Source organism: Pleurodeles waltl, chromosome 6, assembly GCF_031143425.1.
Source record: "Pleurodeles waltl isolate 20211129_DDA chromosome 6, aPleWal1.hap1.20221129, whole genome shotgun sequence".
In the NCBI taxonomy this organism is placed as follows: Eukaryota; Metazoa; Chordata; class Amphibia; order Caudata; family Salamandridae; genus Pleurodeles; species Pleurodeles waltl.
The window spans coordinates 10,011,346-10,034,194 of NC_090445.1; the positions used below are offsets into that span (position 1 = coordinate 10,011,346).

The following is a 22,849-nucleotide window of genomic DNA, read 5'->3' on the forward strand; positions in this document are numbered from 1 at the left end:
TCTGAGGCCTGTAACAAAGCCTGCACTGGGTGGAGATGCTAACACCTCCCCCAGGCAGGAGCTGTAACGCCTGGCGGTGAGCCTCAAAGGCTCACCCCTTTGTCACAGCACCGCAGGACACTCCAGCTTAGTGGAGTTGCCCGCCCCCTCCGGCCACGGCCCCCACTTTTGGCGGCAAGGCTGGAGGAAACAAAGAAAGCAACGAGGAGGAGTCACTGGCCAGTCAGGACAGCCCCTAAGGTGTCCTGAGCTGAAGTGACTCTAACTTTTAGAAATCCTCCATCTTGCAGATGGAGGATTCCCCCAATAGGATTAGGGATGTGACCCCCTCCCCTTGGGAGGAGGCACAAAGAGGGTGTACTCACCCTCAGGGCTAGTAGCCATTGGCTACTAACCCCCCAGACCTAAACACGCCCTTAAATTTAGTATTTAAGGGCTCTCCCTGAACCTAGAAATTAGATTCCTGCAACTACAAGAAGAAGGACTGCTGAGCTGAAAGACCCCTGCAGAGGAAGACCAGAAGACACCAACTGCCTTGGCCCCAGACTTACCGGCCTGTCTCCTGCCTTCCAAAGAACCCTGCTCCAGCGACGCTTTCCAAGGGACCAGCGACCTCTGAATCCTCTGAGGACTGCCCTGCTTCGAAAAAGACAAGAAACTCCTGAGGACAGCGGCACTGCTCCAAAAGAACTGCAACTTTGTTACAAGGAGCAGATTTAAAGACCCCTGCAACTCCCCGCAAGAAGCGTGAGACTTGCAACACTGCACCCGGCGACCCCGACTCGACTGGTGGAGAACAACCAACTCAGGGAGGACCCTCCGGCGACTCTACGACTGTGAGTAACCAAAGTTGTCCCCCCTGAGCCCCCACAGCGACGCCTGCAGAGGGAATCCCCAGGCTCCCCCTGACCGCGACTGTCTGAACTCCATTTCCCGACGGCTGGAAAAGACCCTGCACCCGCAGCCCCCAGCCCCTAAAGAAACGGAACTTCTGTGCAGGAGTGACCCCCAGGAGGCCCTCTCCCTTGCCCAGGTGGTGGCTACCCCGAGGAGCCCCCCCCTTGCCTGCCTGCATCGCTGAAGAGACCCCTTGGTCTCCCATTGAAAACTGAAGGAAACCCGACGCGTGTCTGCACACTGCACCCGGCCGCCCCCGCGCTGCTGAGGGTGTACTTTCTGTGCTACTTTGTGTCCCCCCCGGTGCCCTACAAACCCCCCCCCTGGGCTGCCCTCCGAAGACGCGGGTACTTACCTGCTGGCAGACTGGAACCGGGGCACCCCCTTCTCTCCATTATAGCCTATGTGTTTTGGGCACCTGTAAGGAAATGCCTCCTTGGCATGGTTGCCCCCTGACTTTTTGCCTTTGCTGATGCTATGTTTACAATTGAAAGTGTGCTGAGGCCTGCTAACCAGGCCCCAGCACCAGTGTTCTTTCCCTAACCTGTACTTTTGTATCCACAATTGGCAGACCCTGGCATCCAGATAAGTCCCTTGTAACTGGTACTTCTAGTACCAAGGGCCCTGATGCCAAGGAAGGTCTCTAAGGGCTGCAGCATGTCTTATGCCACCCTGGAGACCTCTCACTCAGCACAGACACACTGCTTGCCAGCTTGTGTGTGCTAGTGAGGACAAAACGAGTAAGTCGACATGGCACTCCCCTCAGGGTGCCATGCCAGCCTCTCACTGCCTATGCAGTATAGGTAAGACACCCCTCTAGCAGGCCTTACAGCCCTAAGGCAGGGTGCACTATACCATAGGTGAGGGTACCAGTGCATGAGCATGGTACCCCTACAGTGTCTAAACAAGACCTTAGACATTGTAAGTGCAGGGTAGCCATAAGAGTATATGGTCTGGGAGTCTGTCAAACACGAACTCCACAGCACCATAATGGCTACACTGAAAGCTGGGAAGTTTGGTATCAAACTTCTCAGCACAATAAATGCACACTGATGCCAGTGTACATTTTATTGTAAAATACACCCCAGAGGGCACCTTAGAGGTGCCCCCTGAAACTTAACCGACTATCTGTGTAGGCTGACTAGTTTTAGCAGCCTGCCACGAACCGAGACATGTTGCTGGCCCCATGGGGAGAGTGCCTTTGTCACTCTGAGGCCAGTAACAAAGCCTGCACTGGGTGGAGATGCTAACACCTCCCCCAGGCAGGAATTGTCACACCTGGCGGTGAGCCTCAAAGGCTCACCTCCTTTGTGCCAACCCAGCAGGACACTCCAGCTAGTGGAGTTGCCCGCCCCCTCCAGCCAGGCCCCACTTTTGGCGGCAAGGCCGGAGAAAATAATGAGAAAAACAAGGAGGAGTCACTGGCCAGTCAGGACAGCCCCATAGGTGTCCTGAGCTGAAGTGACTCTAACTTTTAGAAATCCTCCATCTTGCAGATGGAGGATTCCCCCAATAGGGTTAGGATTGTGACCCCCTCCCCTTGGGAGGAGGCACAAAGAGGGTGTACCCACCCTCAGGGCTAGTAGCCATTGGCTACTAACCCCCCAGACCTAAACACGCCCTTAAATTTAGTATTTAAGGGCTACCCTGAACCCTAGAAAATTAGATTCCTGCAACTACAAGAAGAAGGACTGCCCAGCTGAAAACCCCTGCAGCGGAAGACCAGAAGACGACAACTGCCTTGGCTCCAGAAACTCACCGGCCTGTCTCCTGCCTTCCAAAGATCCTGCTCCAGCGACGCCTTCCAAAGAGACCAGCGACCTCGACATCCTCTGAGGACTGCCCCTGCTTCGAAAAGACACGAAACTCCCTAGGACAGCGGACCTGCTCCAAGAAAAGCTGCAACTTTGTTTCCAGCAGCTTTAAAGAACCCTGCAAGCTCCCCGCAAGAAGCGTGAGACTTGCAACACTGCACCCGGCGACCCCGACTCGGCTGGTGGCGATCCAACACCTCAGGAGGGACCCCAGGACTACTCTGATACTGTGAGTACCAAAACCTGTCCCCCCTGAGCCCCCAGAGCGCCGCCTGCAGAGGGAATCCCGAGGCTTCCCCTGACCGCGACTCTTTGAACCTAAAGTCCCGACGCCTGGGAGAGACCCTGCACCCGCAGCCCCCAGGACCTGAAGGACCGGACTTTCACTGGAGAAGTGACCCCCAGGAGTCCCTCTCCCTTAACCAAGTGGAGGTTTCCCCGAGGAATCCCCCCCTTGCCTGCCTGCAGCGCTGAAGAGATCCCGAGATCTCTCATAGACTAACATTGCGAACCCGACGCCTGTTCCTACACTGCACCCGGCCGCCCCCGCGCTGCTGAGGGTGAAATTTCTGTGTGGACTTGTGTCCCCCCCGGTGCCCTACAAAACCCCCCTGGTCTGCCCTCCGAAGACGCGGGTACTTACCTGCAAGCAGACCGGAACCGGGGCACCCCCTTCTCTCCATTCTAGCCTATGTGTTTTGGGCACCACTTTGAACTCTGCACCTGACCGTCCCGGAGCTGCTGGTGTGGTGACTTTGGGGTTGCTCTGAACCCCCAACGGTGGGCTACCTTGGACCAAGAACTAAGCCCTGTAAGTGTCTTACTTACCTGGTTAACCTAACAAATACTTACCTCCCCTAGGAACTGTGAAAATTGCACTAAGTGTCCACTTTTAAAACAGCTATTTGTGAATAACTGGAAAAGTATACATGCAATTTTGATGATTTGAAGTTCCTAAAGTACTTACCTGCAATACCTTTCGAATGAGATATTACATGTAGAATTTGAACCTGTGGTTCTTAAAATAAACTAAGAAAAGATATTTTTCTATATAAAAACCTATTGGCTGGATTTGTCTCTGAGTGTGTGTACCTCATTTATTGTCTATGTGTATGTACAACAAATGCTTAACACTACTCCTTGGATAAGCCTACTGCTCGACCACACTACCACAAAATAGAGCATTAGTATTATCTATTTTTACCACTATTTTACCTCTAAGGGGAACCCTTGGACTCTGTGCATGCTATTCCTTACTTTGAAATAGCACATACAGAGCCAACTTCCTACAGCACCTCTTTGACCTTTGCACCTGACCGGCCCTGAGCTGCTGGTGTGATAACTTTGGGGTTGCTCTGAACCCCCAACGGTGGGCTACCTTGGACCAAGAACTGAACCCTGTAAGTGCCTTACTTACCTGTTGAAACTAACAATAACTTACCTCCCCCAGGAACTGTGAAAATTGCACTAAGCGTCCACTTTTAAAACAGCTTATTGTGTTTTATGTAAAAGGTATACATGCTAAAGTAATGATTCAAAGTTCCTAGAGTACTTACCTGCAATACCTTTCAAAAGAGCTATTACATGTAAAATTTGAACCTGTGGTTCTTAAAATAAACTAAGAAAATATATTTGTTTGATGGCATCTGTCGCTGTACATACGCATGTTTTGCAATAGCTCACCATCTGGTGTTGGGCCGGAGTGTTACAAGTTGTTTTTCTTCGAAGAAGTCTTTCGAGTCACGGGACCGAGTGACTCCTCCTTTTGTTTCCATTGCGCATGGGCGTCGACTCCATCTTCGATTGTTTTCTTTCCGCCATCGGGTTCGGACGTGTTCCTGTCGCTCCGAGTTTCGGAACGGAAAGATAGCTAATTTCTGAAGATTTTCGTCGGTATTGTTGCGTTCGGGAACGGCGTAGTTAGATTCAACACCGTGTCGAAGGATCGAAGAGCTCCGGTGCCCTTCGGGGGTAGTTTTTTCGATCCCCCATCGGGGCCTGGTCGGCCCGACTGCGTGCTGAAGAACGCCGATGGAACGGACCCCGTTCCGTTTCTGCCCCAAATGCCACAATAAATACCCCTATACAGACCAACACGTGGTCTGTAACCTGTGCCTGTCACCTGAGCACAGTGAAGACACCTGCGAGGCCTGTCGTGCGTTCCGGTCCCGAAAGACACTCCGAGACCGTCGAGCCAGAAGACTTCAGATGGCGTCCGCGCCGACAGCCCACCGAGAGTTCGAGGAACAAGAAGAGGAGGGAACCTTTTCGGTCCAAGAATCGGACTCCGAAGGATTCGACGATACACAAACCGTGAGTAAGACGTCGAAAACCACTCAGAAGAAGATTTACAAGGCCCAGGGGACGCCACTGCCACCAGGCCATGGCTCCACCCATAAATTCGGTGACCGACCGTCGGCACAGAAAAAGGCCCAAACAGTGCCGAGATCGTCCGACTCCGGTCGAGACACCGGCACGCAGCCTTCTCGACACCGAGAAAGTGCTGGAGACAAGCATCGACACCTAGATGCCGGTGTAGACACGGCTCGACGCCGGGACAGCGGCCCCGAAGAAGATCGGCGCCGACAGGTTTCGGCCCCGAAAATGAAAAAAGTCACCTCGGAGCCGAAAAAGGACACAGACAGGGTTTCGGTTCCGAAACAAACTGCAACCGACCCAGCTTCAGGCTCTTATACAGAAGAGCACTCGCTAACCTCCCAAATGCAAAAGCATAGGTTTGAGGAAGAGCTACAATCAACTGATGTGGACCATACGCAAAAGCGTATTTTCATACAGCAGGGGACAGGAAAAATAAGCACCCTTCCCCCTATTAGAAGAAAGAGAAGGTTGGAGTTCCAAACTGAACAGACACCACAACCAAAAGTGGTGAAGAGTTACCCCACCACCCTCTCCTCCGCCCGTGATTAACGTCTCACCAGCACAAACTCCATCACACTCCCCAGCTCACACCACCATGATCCAGGGTGACCAAGATCAAGACGCATGGGACCTATACGACGCCCCAGTGTCAGATAACAGTCCGGAGGCATACCCTACGAAGCCATCTCCACCAGAAGACAGCACCGCGTATTCTCAAGTGGTGGCTAGAGCAGCACAATTTCACAACGTAAGCCTCCACTCAGAACAGGTCGAGGATGATTTTTTATTCAACACACTCTCCTCCACCCACAGCTCATACCAAAGCCTGCCTATGCTCCCTGGTATGCTCCGGCACGCAAAAGAAATCTTTAAGGAGCCGGTCAAAAGTAGGGCAATCATGCCAAGGGTGGAAAAAAAGTATAAGGCGCCTCCTACAGACCCGGTTTTCATCACTACACAGCTGCCACCAGACTCTGTCGTTGTAGGAGCAGCTAGGAAAAGGGCCAACTCCCACACATCTGGAGATGCACCACCCCCAGATAAAGAAAGCCGCAAGTTCGATGCAGCTGGTAAGAGAGTCGCAGCACAAGCTGCAAACCAGTGGCGCATCGCGAACTCCCAGGCACTACTTGCGCGCTATGACAGAGCCCATTGGGACGAGATGCAACATCTCATTGAACATCTGCCCAAGGACTTACAAAATAGGGCAAAACAAGTGGTTGAGGAGGGACAGACCATTTCCAACAACCAGATCCGCTCCTCCATGGACGCTGCAGATACAGCTGCACGGACAATTAATACATCTGTAACTATCAGAAGGCATGCATGGCTCCGAACGTCTGGATTTAAACCAGAGATTCAACAAGCAGTTCTCAATATGCCTTTTAACGAAAAAGAACTGTTCGGTCCAGAAGTGGACACAGCGATTGAGAAACTCAAAAAAGATACGGACACTGCCAAAGCCATGGGCGCACTCTACTCCCCGCAGAGCAGAGGGAATTACAGCACATTCCGTAAAACACCCTTTAGAGGGGGGTTTCGGGGTCAGAGCACACAAGCCAGCACCTCACAAGCAACACCGTCCAGTTACCAGGGACAGTATAGAGGAGGTTTTCGGGGACAATATAGAGGAGGGCAATTCCCTAGGAATAGGGGAAGATTTCAGAGCCCCAAAACCCCTACTACTAAACAGTGACTCACATGTCACTCACCCCCTCCACACAACACCAGTGGGGGGAAGAATAAGTCATTATTACAAAGCATGGGAGGAAATCACTACAGACCCTTGGGTTCTAGCAATTATCCAACATGGTTATTGCATAGAATTTCTACAATTCCCTCCAAACATACCACCAAAAGCACAAAATTTGACAAAACATAATTCCAATCTCCTGGAGATAGAAGTACAGGCACTATTGCAAAAGAATGCAATCGAATTAGTGCCATACACACAAATAAACACAGGAGTTTACTCACTGTATTTTCTGATACCAAAGAAGGACAAAACGCTGAGACCAATCCTAGACCTCAGAGTAGTGAACACTTTCATCAAATCAGACCACTTCCACATGGTCACACTACAAAAAGTATTGCCATTGCTAAAACTACACAACTACATGGCAACTTTAGACCTCAAGGATGCTTATTTCCATATACCAATACACCCATCGCACAGGAAATACCTAAGGTTTGTATTCAAGGGAATACATTACCAATTCAAGGTACTGCCTTTCGGATTAACAACCGCACCAAGAGTCTTTACCAAATGTCTAGCGGTAGTCGCTGCACACATAAGAAGGCAGCAAATACATGTGTTCCCATATCTAGACGACTGGCTAATCAAGGCCCATTCGTTAATAGAGTGCTCAAATCACACAAATCATATCATACAAACCCTCTTCAAACTAGGGTTCACCGTCAACTTCAAAAAAATCCCAAATTCTGCCGCGCAAGGTACAACAATACCTAGGAGCCATAATAGACACATCAAAAGGAGTAGCCACTCCAAGTCCACAAAGAATTCAAAATTTCAACACCATCATACAACGCATGTATCCAACACAAAGGATACAAGCAAAGATGGTACTACAACTCCTAGGCATGATGTCTTCATGCATAGCCATTGTCCCAAACGCAAGACTGCACATGAGGCCCTTACAACAGTGCCTAGCATCACAGTGGTCTCAAGCACAGGGTCATCTTCTAGATCTGGTGTTAATAGACCGCCAAACTTACCTCTCGCTTCTGTGGTGGAACAACATAAATTTAAACAAAGGGCGGCCTTTCCAAGACCCAGTGCCACAATACGTAATTACAACAGATGCTTCCATGACAGGGTGGGGAGCACACCTCGATCAACACAGCATACAAGGACAATGGAACGTACATCAAACAAAACTGCATATAAATCACCTAGAACTTCTAGCAGTTTTTCAAGCACTAAAAGCTTTCCAACCAATAATAGTTCACAAATACATTCTCGTCAAAACAGACAACATGACAACAATGTATTATCTAAACAAGCAAGGGGGGACGCACTCCACGCAGTTAAGCCTGCTAGCACAAAAGATTTGGCGTTGGGCAATTCACAACCAAATTCGCCTAATAGCACAATTTATACCAGGGATCCAAAATCAACTCGCAGACAATCTCTCTCGAGATCACCAACAGGTCCACGAATGGGAAATTCACCCCCAAATTCTGAACACATATTTCAAACTCTGGGGAACACCTCAGATAGACTTGTTTGCGACAAAGGAGAACGCAAAATGCCAAAACTTCGCATCCAGATACCTACACAAACAGTCCCAAGGCAATGCCCTATGGATGAACTGGTCAGGGATATTTGCTTACGCTTTTCCTCCTCTCCCTCTCCTTCCTTACCTGGTAAACAAACTCAGTCAAAACAAACTCAAACTCATATTAATAGCACCAACTTGGGCAAGACAACCTTGGTACACAACGCTGCTAGACCTGTCAGTAGTACCCTGCATCAAATTGCCCAACAGGCCAGATCTGTTGACACAACACAACCAAAAGATCAGACACCCAGATCCAGCATCGCTGAATCTAGCAATCTGGCTCCTGAAATCCTAGAATTCGGACACTTACAACTTACCCAAGAATGTATGGAAGTCATAAAACAAGCCAGAAGGCCATCCACCAGGCACTGCTATGCAAGTAAATGGAAGAGGTTTGTTTGCTGCTGCCATATTAATCAAATACAACCATTACACACAACTCCAGAACATGTAGTGGGTTACTTGCTTCACTTACAAAAATCTAACCTGGCTTTCTCTTCCATTAAAATACACCTTGCAGCAATATCTGCATACCTGCAGACTACCTATTCAACTTCCCTATATAAGATACCAGTCATTAAAGCATTCATGGAGGGCCTTAGGAGAATTATACCGCCAAGAACACCACCTGTTCCTTCATGGAATCTAAATGTTGTCCTAACTAGACTTATGGGTCCACCTTTTGAACCCATGCACTCCTGCGAAATACAATTCCTAACCTGGAAGGTGGCATTTCTCATCGCCATTACTTCCCTAAGAAGAGTAAGCGAGATTCAGGCGTTTACAATACAGGAACCTTTTATACAACTACACAAGAATAAGGTCGTCCTAAGGACCAATCCTAAATTTTTGCCAAAGGTTATTTCACCGTTCCATCTAAATCAAACAGTGGAACTTCCAGTGTTCTTTCCACAGCCAGATACCGTAGCTGAAAGGGCACTACATACATTAGATGTTAAAAGAGCATTGATGTATTACATTGACAGAACAAAGAACATCAGAAAGACTAAACAACTATTTATTGCATTTCAAAAACCTCATGCAGGAAACCCAATATCAAAACAAGGTATAGCCAGATGGATAGTTAAATGCATCCAAATCTGCTACCTTAAAGCTAAACGACAGCTGCCCATTACACCAAGGGCACACTCAACCAGAAAGAAAGGTGCTACCATGGCCTTTCTAGGAAACATCCCAATGCAAGAAATATGTAAGGCAGCCACATGGTCTACGCCTCACACATTCACCAAGCACTACTGTGTAGACGTGTTATCCGCACAACAAGCCACAGTAGGTCAAGCCGTATTAAGAACATTATGTTCGATGGCATCTGTCGCTGTAGATACGCATGTTCTGCAATAGCTCGCCATCTGGTGTTGGGCCGGAGTGTTACAAGTTGTTTTTGTTCGAAGAAGTCTTTCGAGTCACGGGACCGAGTGACTCCTCCTTTTGTCTCCATTGCGCATGGGCGTCGACTCCATCTTCGATTGTTTTTTTTCCGCCATCGGGTTCGGACGTGTTCCTGTCGCTCCGAGTTTCGGAACGGAAAATTAGCTAATTTCGGAAGATTTTCGTCGGTATTGTTGCGTTCGGGATCGGCGTACTTAGATTTCACACCGCATCGAAGATCGAAGAGCTCCGGTGCCCTTCGGGGTAGTTTTTCGATCCTCCGTCGGGGCCTGGTCGGCCCGACCGCGTGCTGAAGAACGCCGATGGAACGGACCCCGTTTCGTTTCTGCCCCAAATGCCACAATAAATACCCCTACACAGACCAACACTTGGTCTGCAACCTGTGCCTGTCACCTGAGCACAGCGAAGACACCTGCGAGGCCTGTCGTGCGTTCCGGTCCCGAAAAACACTCCGAGACCGTCGAGCCAGAAGACTTCAAATGGCGTCCGCACCGACAGCCCAACGGGAGTTCGAGGAACAGGAAGAAGAAGGTACCTTCTCGTTCCAAGACTCAGACTCCGAAGGATTCGACGACACACAAACCGTGAGTAAGACGTCGAAAACCACACAAAGAAACATTTACAAGGCCCAGGGGACGCCACTGCCACCAGGCCATGGCTCCACCCATAAATTCGGTGACCGACCGTCGGCACCGAAAAAGGCCAAAACAGTGCCGAGATCGTCCGACTCCGGTCGAGACACCGGCACGCAGCCTTCTCGGGACCGAGAAAGTGCTGGAGACAAGCCTCGACACCGAGATGCCGGTGTGGACACGGCTCGACGCCGAGACAGCGGCACCGAAACAGATCGACGCCGAGAGGTTTCGGCCCCGAAAAGGAAAAAAGTCACCTCGGAGCCGAAAAAACACGCAGACAAAGTTTCGACGCCGAAACAAACTGCAAGCGACCCAGCTTCAGGCTCTTATACAGAAGAGCACTCGCTAACCTCCCAAATGCAAAAGCATAGGTTTGAGGAAGAGCTACAAGCAACTGATGTGGACCATACGCAAAAGCGTATCTTCATTCAGCAGGGGACAGGAAAAATAAGCACCCTTCCCCCCATTAGGAGAAAGAGAAGGTTGGAGTTCCAGACGGAGCAAGCACCACAACCAAAAGTGGTTAAAAGAATTACACCACCACCCTCTCCTCCGCCCGTGATTAACGTTTCACCAGCACAAACTCCATCTCACTCCCCAGCTCACACCACCATGAGCCAGGGTGACCAAGATCAGGACGCATGGGACCTATACGACGCCCCAGTGTCAGATAACAGCCCGGAGGCCTACCCTACAAAGCCATCTCCACCAGAAGACAGCACCGCGTACTCTCAGGTGGTGGCTAGAGCAGCACAATTTCATAACGTAAGCCTCCACTCAGAACAGGTCGAGGATGATTTCTTGTTCAACACACTCTCCTCCACCCACAGCTCCTACCAAAGCCTGCCTATGCTCCCTGGTATGCTCCGGCACGCAAAAGACATATTTAAGGAGCCGGTCAAAAGTAGGGCAATCACACCAAGGGTGGAAAAGAAGTATAAGCCGCCTCCTACGGACCCGGTTTTCATCACTACACAGCTGCCACCAGACTCTGTTGTTGTAGGAGCAGCTAGGAAAAGGGCCAACTCTCACACATCTGGAGATGCACCACCCCCAGATAAAGAAAGCCGCAAGTTTGATGCAGCTGGTAAAAGAGTCGCAGCACAAGCTGCAAACCAGTGGCGCATCGCGAACTCCCAGGCACTACTTGCGCGCTATGACAGAGCCCACTGGGACGAGATGCAACATCTCATTCAACATCTGCCCAAGGACTTCCAAAATAGGGCGAAACAAGTGGTTGAGGAGGGACAGACCATCTCCAACAACCAGATACGTTCCTCCATGGACGCTGCAGATACAGCTGCACGGACAATTAATACATCTGTAACTATCAGACGGCATGCATGGCTCCGAACGTCTGGATTTAAACCAGAGATTCAACAAGCAGTTCTCAATATGCCTTTTAATGAAAAAGAACTGTTCGGTCCAGAAGTGGACACAGCGATTGAGAAACTCAAAAAAGATACGAACACTGCCAAAGCCATGGGCGCACTCTACTCCCCGCAGAGCAGAGGGAATTACAGCACATTCCGTAAAACGCCCTTTCGAGGGGGGTTTCGGGGTCAAAGCACACAAGCCAGCACCTCACAAGCAACACCGTCCACTTACCAGGGACAGTATAGAGGAGGTTTTCGGGGACAATATAGAGGAGGGCAATTCCCTAGAAATAGAGGAAGATTTCAAAGCCCCAAAACCCCTACTACTAAACAATGACTCACATGTCACTCACCCCCTCCACACAACACCAGTGGGGGGAAGAATAGGTCATTATTACAAAGCATGGGAGGAAATCACTACAGACACTTGGGTTCTAGCAATTATCCAACATGGTTATTGCATAGAATTTCTACAATTCCCTCCAAACATACCACCAAAAGCACAAAATTTAACAACACACCATTCCAATCTCCTGGAGATAGAAGTGCAGGCACTATTGCAAAAGAATGCAATCGAATTAGTGCCAGACACACAAATAAACACAGGAGTTTACTCACTGTACTTTCTGATACCAAAGAAGGACGAAACGCTCAGACCAATCCTAGACCTCAGAGTAGTGAACACTTTCATCAAATCAGACCACTTCCACATGGTCACACTACAAGAAGTATTGCCATTGCTAAAACTACACGACTACATGGCAACTTTAGACCTCAAGGATGCTTATTTCCATATACCAATACACCCATCGCACAGGAAATACCTAAGGTTTGTTTTCAAAGGAATACATTACCAATTCAAGGTACTGCCTTTCGGATTAACAACCGCACCAAGAGTCTTTACCAAATGTCTAGCGGTAGTCGCTGCACACATAAGAAGGCAGCAAATACATGTGTTCCCATATTTGGACGACTGGCTAATCAAGGCCCATTCGTTCATACAGTGCTCAAATCACACAAATCAGATCATACAAACCCTCTTCAAACTCGGGTTCACCGTCAATTTCACAAAATCCAAAATTCTGCCACGCAAGGTACAACAATACCTGGGAGCCATAATAGACACATCAAAGGGAGTAGCCACTCCAAGTCCACAAAGAATTCAAAATTTCAACACCATCATACAACGCATGTATCCAACACAAAAGATACAGGCAAAGATGGTATTACAACTCCTAGGCATGATGTCATCATGCATAGCCATTGTCCCAAACGCAAGACTGCACATGAGGCCCTTACAACAATGCCTAGCATCACAGTGGTCTCAAGCACAGGGTCACCTTCTAGATCTGGTGTTAATAGACTGCCAAACTTACCTCTCGCTTCTGTGGTGGAACAACATAAATTTAAACAAAGGGCGGCCTTTCCAATACCCAGTGCCACAATACGTAATAACAACAGATGCTTCCATGACAGGGTGGGGAGCACACCTCGGTCAACACAGCATACAAGGACAATGGAACGTACATCAAACAAAACTGCATATCAATCACCTAGAACTTCTAGCAGTTTTTCAAGCACTAAAAGCTTTCCAACCAATAATAGTTCACAAATACATTCTCGTCAAAACCGACAACATGACAACAATGTATTATCTAAACAAGCAGGGAGGGACGCACTCCACGCAGTTAAGCCTGCTAGCACAAAAAATTTGGCATTGGGCAATTCACAACCAAATTCGCCTAATTGCACAGTTTATACCAGGGATACAAAATCAACTCGCAGACAATCTCTCTCGAGATCACCAACAGGTCCACGAATGGGAAATTCACCCCCAAATTCTGAACACTTATTTCAAACTCTGGGGAACACCTCAGATAGACTTGTTTGCAACAAGGGAGAACGCAAAATGCCAAAACTTCGCATCCAGGTACCCACACAAACAATCCCAAGGCAATGCCCTATGGATGAACTGGTCAGGGATATTTGCTTACGCTTTTCCTCCTCTCCCTCTCCTTCCTTACCTGGTAAACAAACTCAGTCAAAGCAAACTCAAACTCATATTGATAGCACCAACTTGGGCAAGGCAAGCCTGGTACACAACGCTGCTAGACCTATCAGTGGTACCCTGCATCAAATTGCCCAACAGGCCAGATCTGTTGACACAGCACAACCAAAAGATCAGACACCCAGATCTAGCATCGCTGAATCTAGCAATCTGGCTCCTGAAATCCTAGAATTCGAGCACTTACAACTTACCCAAGAATGTATGGAAGTCATAAAACAAGCAAGAAGGCCATCCACCAGGCACTGCTATGCAAGTAAATGGAAGAGGTTTGTTTGCTACTGCCATATTAATCAAATACAACCATTACACACAACTCCAGAACATGTAGTGGGTTACTTGCTTCACTTACAAAAATCTAACCTAGCTTTCTCTTCCATTAAGATTCACCTTGCAGCAATATCTGCATACCTGCAGACTACCTATTCAACTTCCCTATATAAAATACCAGTCATTAAAGCATTCATGGAGGGCCTTAGGAGAATTATACCACCAAGAACACCACCTGTTCCTTCATGGAACCTAAATGTTGTCCTAACTAGACTTATGGGTCCACCTTTTGAACCCATGCACTCCTGCGACATACAGTTCCTAACCTGGAAGGTGGCATTTCTCATCGCCATTACTTCCCTGAGAAGAGTAAGCGAGATTCAGGCGTTTACTATACAAGAACCTTTTATACAACTACACAAAAATAAAGTCGTCCTAAGGACCAATCCTAAATTTTTGCCAAAGGTTATTTCACCGTTCCATCTAAATCAAACAGTGGAACTTCCAGTGTTCTTTCCACAGCCAGATACCGTAGCTGAAAGGGCACTACATACATTAGATGTCAAAAGAGCATTGATGTATTACATTGACAGAACAAAAAACATCAGAAAGACTAAACAACTCTTTATTGCATTTCAAAAACCTCACGCAGGAAACCCAATTTCAAAACAAGGTATAGCCAGATGGATAGTTAAATGCATCCAAATCTGCTACCTTAAAGCTAAACGACAGCTGCCCATTACACCAAGGGCACACTCAACCAGAAAGAAAGGTGCTACCATGGCCTTTCTAGGAAACATCCCAATGCAAGAAATATGTAAGGCAGCCACATGGTCTACGCCTCACACATTCACCAAGCACTGCTGTGTAGACGTGTTATCCGCACAACAAGCCACAGTAGGTCAAGCCGTATTAAGGACATTATTTCAAACTACTTCCACTCCTACAGGCTGATCCACCGCTTTTGGGGAAATAACTGCTTACTAGTCTATGCAGAACATGCGTATCTACAGCGACAGATGCCATCGAACTGAAAATGTCACTTACCCAGTGTACATCTGTTCGTGGCATCAGTCGCAGTAGATTCGCATGTGCCCACCCGCCTCCCCGGGAGCCTGTAGCAGTTTGGAAGTTACCTTCAATTATTTATATATGTATCATCTCAACCTTAAATAGGTGCATACTTAGTCACTCCATTGCATGGGCACTATTACTACAATTCAACTCCTACCTCACCCTCTGCGGGGAAAAACAATCGAAGATGGAGTCGACGCCCATGCGCAATGGAGACAAAAGGAGGAGTCACTCGGTCCCGTGACTCGAAAGACTTCTTCGAACAAAAACAACTTGTAACACTCCGGCCCAACACCAGATGGCGAGCTATTGCAGAACATGCGAATCTACTGCGACTGATGCCACGAACAGATGTACACTGGGTAAGTGACATTTTCATTCAGACTACTTCCACTCCTACAGGCTGATCCACCGCTTTTGGGGAGATAACTGCTTACTAGTCTATGCAAAACATGCGTATCTACAGCGACAGATGCCATCGAACTGAAAATGTCACTTACCCAGTGTACATCTGTTCGTGGCATCAGTCGCAGTAGATTCGCATGTGCCCACCCGCCTCCCCGGTAGCCTGTAGCAGTTTGGAAGTTACCTTCAACTATTTGTATATGTATCATCTCAACCTTAAATAGGTGCATACTTAGTCACTCCATTGCATGGGCACTATTACTACAATTCAACTCCTACCTCACCCTCTGCGGGGAAAAACAATCGAAGATGGAGTCGACGCCCATGCGCAATGGAGACAAAAGGAGGAGTCACTCGGTCCCGTGACTCGAAAGACTTCTTCGAAGAAAAACAACTTGTAACACTCCGGCCCAACACCAGATGGCGAGCTATTGCAAAACATGCGAATCTACTGCGACTGATGCCACAAACAGATGTACACTGGGTAAGTGACATTTTCATTCTATAACAAAACCTATTGGCTGGATTTGTCTCTGAGTGTGTGTACCTCATTTATTGTCTGTGTATGTACAACAAATGCTTAACACTACTCCTTGGATAAGCCTACTGCTCGACCACACTACCACAAAATAGAGCATTAGTATTATCTCTTTTTACCACTATTTTACCTCTAAGGGGAACCCTTGGACTCTGTGCATGCTATTCCTTACTTTGAAATAGCACATACAGAGCCAACTTCCTACAATCCTCATTGTGCATCACGTTTCTGCTTGCGTGTGCATACCGCAGGGACCTACAGGTAGTTTTCTGTTTCTGGTTCCCACGTTTTTCCCAAAATGTGAGATTGTAGGGAAGCTCACTAAAAATGTATTTCTGGTTGTGTCGGTCACTTTGTTGTGTGTGTTTCTCTGTGCTTGTATTTTGCACCTGCTCATCACTTCCTTGGGAGTGGGAGGGTGGATGAGCTGGTACTCCTCACACTGGAGTGGTGTCCCCTTGTGCTTCTTACCTGCTCTTGACTCCTCCAGGTGTATGTGATGTCAGGTTTGACAAACAAGACTCCCATATGTATTTTGCGAGTGCAGGTATGTGGGAAGAGTGTTTGAGTCAGGTGTGTCCACATGTACCCATTTCTAGCTTGGAGGTGTGTGAGGGTTCCTGAGGCTGTTGGGTCATCTTGTGTTTTCCTCCTGCAGTTTCTTCCACCAGGTATCTGTGTGTAGGGAGTATTGAGACTCTTGTGTACATGTGCATGTCTCATCCATTCTTCACTCTTACAGGTATGTGGAAATGCGCTTATGAAGCAGTACCAGGGTCAGTTCTTGAAGATGATCCAGCTAATTAAGGAGGAATATTTCCCAAGGTAAGAGTGGATTGAAGACCCACAGCCATCACCCTATCGATAAAGCATAAAATGTGGGAGTCCCGAGAGAGTTACTCACTCAGACCAACACTCCTTGCCCCAACTTTGAGCACTCAGTTCAACAGCTGGCCAGGAGAGGTAGAGTTCCCTTCCACAAAGAGGCCTGTAACAAAGTAGCTGTCAATACAGTGGCTACATCACATGACTTCCATTTGCAACTATTACTTGTGCTTTGCTCTCGATGCAGCAGAACATTTCATTTAGAATGTGCTACACAGGCTCTGGCCGTGCTGCATATGTACTGCTTGGGTATTATGCTGCCGCTGCCCCATGCCGTATGAGCGGCTCACAGGATGGTGGTAGCACCAGGGTTATCCAGTATTGGGTCTTTAATGCTTGAATCATTCCCCGTCATCGAAGTGGGAGTCCCACGGTACATTAGGAAAGCAGTATGCAAGAATCACAGCAGGCTATAATGGCAGGAGCCATAAATTAAATAGCCTATCTATGTCCTTTTAAAAAACGAACCAAACTTGACCTATGACCAATCAGATGCTAGCACCCGCTAGAATAGTCCCACGAGAGGCTCCCTCCCTCAAATTTTCAACCGCACGTCGTGTGGCATCTCCCTGAGCTCTGTTTTTTTTCCTGTGAAAGGTACTTTTCCACAGCTAAGATATCAGATTCCTCTCAGAAAAGCCTTTTTCGCCACAGCAAATCCTGTGGGAAGAAAAGGCTGCATGTAGATGATCCTCAGAGTCTGTCTGTATTAACTGTACCCTAAACATCAGGTGAAGCACTGTAAGATCTGTCGCGCCTTCTCCTCTAAAACTCTGAGGGAGGAAAGGAAGGCTTCTCCTATGGTTGCAGGCGAAGTCCAGCACTTCAGGTGAAGACAGCGACACAGCCTCTAAACCCCAAAAAGGTCAAGATCCTCTGACCAGGGGCATGCTGAGGCGAGAAGAGAGACTTAAAACTCATCATAAGGACCCTCTAAAGGAGAAAATTCACCTGGTCACCGCAGGGAGAGCCTCACTGCAGCCATCCACTCCATATATAAAGAATAGGAGACTTGTGATTGTTCGCCTTCCTCTGAACCATCGACATCAAGAAAAACATCATTGAAAATCCGTTCGACACCACCATCGATAATACTGTTGACGACCACATCCACGGTCACCACCATCTCGTCGACGAGGACATCGTCGTCACTGACACTGTCGGCGACGGCCGTTCAGACGCCTGCTTCCTCAGCGACGGTATGTGGCACAACACCTTCAGGCACGGTGTGTAGGAAGCTGGCCTGGCGTGTGGTGAGCACTGATGGTGTTATCACCTTATACCAGGTCCAGGTATCCTCTGTTAGTGTAGTGTAGGCAGTGTCTAGAAGCCAGGCTCTCTAGAGGTAGCGCTGGATGAGCAGCCTAGGCTTATCTAGGAGACATGCAAAGCTCATGCAATACCACTGTAGCCACGCAGCACTTACACACATGAAAGAACCACACAGTGTTACAAAAATAAAGATACTTTATTTTATGGTAACACAAATCCTAAAATACTGTATTGGCGATACTCTACTAGCAGGTAAGTAAACACACTATTACATACACATTAGAAGTCAGAAATGGGCATAGAAAGCAGTAGAGAACAGTGAAGTATCAGATAATAATGGAGACCAAACCATATACTAAGTAAGTTGAATGCGAACGTCAGTCCCCCACCCGAGGAAGTGGAATCTGTCGAGGGAAGCTGGAGGAACTAGGAACCCCTAAAGGTAAGTACCGGACTGCTGCCCAGTGGCCAGGAGAGAAGTAAGTATATGCTTTTTCCCCAAACCCACATTTAAACTTTGTAGAAGGACTGTGCAAGACTGCAAAAAGATGGATCCTGACAGAAGAGGACCTGCAAATAAATGGTACCACATCCAGTTCCAGTTTGTGTGTCAGGTTGGGACAGGAGCCACTACCCACCCTTCTGGAGATGGAGGACCAGGTCGACAGTGAAGACCAGGAGTCTGCTGTGCAGCACTGGAGCAGGGGAAGACTTCCAGGAGTGAAGCACGTCTGAAGAAGTGTTGCAGTCAGTGGTGTGGAAGAACCACGAACAAGCCTTGACAAAGGAAGAGTCGAAGATGAAGAGTTGCAGAGCTGCTGTGGACCAGGAAGGTCCAGGGGGACTCAACTCAAGGAGGGGATTCCCAGGCGACCCTCAGCAGTGAGGAGAGCCAGAAGTCAAGGATGCAGCCCTCACAGGCAGCAGGCACAGGAGTCGCAGTGAGGCACACTCAGCACACCTGGAGACGAGTACCACGTCGCAGGAGCAGCAGGCAGGAGACTGTGCTTTGCAGGGACGAGTGCTGGAGACCGGGGCTACACGGAGCCAGAAGATTACTTGGAGGAAGAGCCGACATGCCTTGGTAGTTGCAAGAATCACGGTGCACAGGGGTACTGTCCTGCAAGGAGAGGCAAGGGCTTACCCTCTCCCAAGTTGGACAGCTGGTAGAGAGGATAAGGTAACCACTCCGTACCGCCACCTGTGGTGCAGGATCCATGCAGTCCCTGATGAGACAGGATCCATGCAGCTGGTCGTCATTGCAGTTGGTACCTGTGGATGCAGGGGAGTGACTTCTTCACTCCACGGGAGATTCCTTCTTATTTCTTTACAGGCTGAAGACTTGTTACCCTCAGAGGATGCACAGACAGGGGAATGTTGCAGTTGCTGGAAGGGGCCTGAGCAACAATGTTGCAAAGCGGAGTCGTCGCTAGAGTTGCAGATTTTTGGTTCCTGGAAGGTCCAGTTGCAGTTCTGGTGGCCAGAAGATTAAGTAAACGATGCAGAGGAGTCCTGCTGGAATCTTGAATGTTGAGTCTGAGGACACACCCAAGAGGGAGACCCTAAATAGCCCAGGAAGGGGGGGGGGGGGGGGGGGTTGGTCACCTAGCAGGGTGACCACCTATCAGGAGGGGATGACCTGGCCACTCAGATGCTCCCGAGGGCCTCTGCCCACCTTGGATTCCAGATGGCAGAATAAAGTGACCACCTGGAGGAGCTCTGGGCACCACCCTTGGGGTGGTGATGGACAGGGGAGTTGTCAACCCCTTTTCCATTGTCCAGTTTTGTGCTAGAGCAGGGACGGGGGTCCATGGACTGGCACAAACTGGTTTATGCAAGGAGGGCGCCAAATGTGCCCTTCAAAGCATACCGGTGGCTTGGGGAGGCTATCCGTCCCAAGCCATGTAACATCTATTTCCAAGGGAGAGGTTGTTACCTCCCACTCCCAAAGGAAATCCTTTGTTCTGCCTTTCTCTGATTATGCTAGTCAAGCAGCAGGAGGGCAGAAACCTGTTTGAGGGGTGGCAGCAACATGGGCTGCCAGGGAAAAAGTCCTCTAAGGAGCCCCCAGAGTGCATGGAATCATAAAACCAATACTATCAAAAGTAGTTGGGCATGATTCTGACATGTTTGATACCAAACATGCCAGGTACGGACTTATCATTATGTAGCTGGACACAGGTGCCTAGTACACGGGTAAACTGGCTTCCGTGCACTTACGAAGTCCAGGAAAATGGAGTTGGAGTTTGTAGGGGCATCTCTGCTCATGCAGGGTTCCCCTCACTCACAGGTACTTCACGCAGGCTGCCATGGCAGGCCTGCAGACACATTTTGCATTGGCTCCCATTGGAGGCATTTTGCATGCTGCAGCCCATGGAGGACCCCTGGTGCACAGATGCCCTGGGTACCTAGGTACTATATACTAGGGACTTAATGGGGGCACCTGTATGCCAATTGTGGGATGTACAAAGATAGGAACACCCAAACTTAGAGGGAGAGAGCACAGTCACTGGGTTCCTGGTTAGCAGGATCCCAGTGAACACAGTCAAAACACTAACATCAGACAAAAAGTGGGGGTAACCATGCCAAAAAGAGGGTATTTCCTACACAGTGGATTTAACATCTCCATCAATTAAGAAAAGAACTTCTGTTGATGAAGCTACCTTCAGAACCGTGTTGACGTGATCTTCTACACCATTTACAACTCCGCCATTGACAAAGCACCATCGACAACACCGTGAACACCAATGGCAACATTGTCGACAAGTCCATCATTGACGACGCGATCATCGCCGATGACACCACCGTCGGCTACAGCACCTTCCATAAAAGAGGCGTTAGTGTCACAGTACACTATAGCTGCTGGTTCGGCATACTGCTCCCCGAATTGCCAAAGTCACGAGAATTACTTTGAGTCCTGATGAAACGTCCCCAAGCAGTGTCACACTGCTGCCCAGCCACTTTTTGGGCAGGGAAGAGTCTGAGGATGAGGGACCCTCTGGGGACGCACACAGTCCATCAGAACTGCATGTCAAATATCAAGATGACAATGATGAGTATAACCCGCAGGACTGTGAGTCGTATCACACCCATCAAGGCAAACACTGTCAACCTTTCCAGTATTCTCACCAGGAGGTAATGCAGTACAGATGCCTGTGTCACTTACTCGAGACCTTCAGACCATGCTACAAGACTACAAGCATAGGTTTCTGGGTTCTACCCTGGATCAGTGACCGCAGCCTACGCAACTTCACACTACTTCTACGGTCACGCCGAGGAACATATCTCCGCCTCCAACAACACCTCTGGTTACACCAGCCTCTACAATGGCTGCACCTCCCAGAGAGGCTGATACCTCCTCGGAAGACGAGAGGGGGAACTCATTGATCCCCAACATACTGATGACAGATGGGATGGCCATTTAGCCCCTATGCCGTCACCCCCTCATCCTCGCCCATCGGACTCTCCCCCTGAGGATAGTGAGGGTGTGAGAGTGTCGGGTGAGGTTTTCCGCAATTTGATTTATAGGGCTGCCACATGTTTCCATCTGCCAACTTCTATATCTCACACAAATTGTTTACTGCATGACTTCAAAGAGCAGGTCAGGAAGTCTGTAGGAAGTTGGCTCTGTATGTGCTATTTCAAAGTAAGGAATAGCATGCACAGAGTCCAAGGGTTCCCCTTAGAGGTAAAATAGTGGTAAAAAGAGATAATACTAATGCTCTATTTTGTGGTAGTGTGGTCGAGCAGTAGGCTTATCCAAGGAGTAGTGTTAAGCATTTGTTGTACATACACATAGACAATAAATGAGGTACACACACTCAGAGACAAATCCAGCCAATAGGTTTTGTTATAGAAAAATATATTTTCTTAGTTTATTTTAAGAACCACAGGTTCAAATTTTACATGTAATAGCTCATTTGAAAGGTATTGCAGGTAAGTACTCTAGGAACTTTGAATCATTACTTTAGCATGTATACCTTTTACATAAAACACAATAAGCTGTTTTAAAAGTGGACACTTAGTGCAATTTTCACAGTTCCTGGGGGAGGTAAGTTATTGTTAGTTTTCACAGGTAAGTAAGTCACTTACAGTTTTTAGTTTTTGGTCCAAGGTAGCCCACCGTTGGGGGTTCAGAGCAACCTCAAAGTTATCACACCAGCAGCTCAGGGCCGGTCAGGTGCAAAGGTCAAAGAGGTGCCCAAAACACATAGGCTTCAATGGAGAGAAGGGGGTGCCCCGGTTCCAGTCTGCCAGCAGGTAAGTACCCGCGTCTTCGGAGGGCAGACCAGGGGGGTTTTGTAGGGCACCGGGGGGGACACAAAGTAGCACAGAAAGTACACCCTCAGCAGCGCGGGGGCGGCCGGGTGCAGTGTGCAAACACGCGTCGGGTTTCCTTCAGTTTTCAATGGGAGCCCAAGGGGTCTCTTCAGCGGTGCAGGCAGGCAAGGGGGGGGCTCCTCGGGGTAGCCACCACCTAGGCAAGGGAGAGGGCCTCCTGGGGGTCACTCCTGCACAGAAGTTCCG

At 48.6% G+C, this 22,849-nt stretch overlaps 1 protein-coding gene across 2 annotated transcripts in view; it reads left to right on the forward strand.

Annotated features, from left to right (window-relative positions):
- GLE1 (GLE1 RNA export mediator) overlaps positions 1 to 22,849 on the forward strand; it is a 195,621-nt gene that overhangs the window by 135,312 nt on the left and 37,460 nt on the right. Inside the window, exon 14 of one of the 2 annotated variants that reach the window (XM_069237002.1) lies at positions 16,908 to 16,990. The exons of the other annotated variant lie outside the window; for it this stretch is intronic. Within the exon in view, the coding sequence (XP_069093103.1) occupies positions 16,908 to 16,990 (83 nt within the window). The remainder of the gene's footprint in view (positions 1 to 16,907; positions 16,991 to 22,849) is intronic. 2 annotated transcript variants of the gene reach the window in all.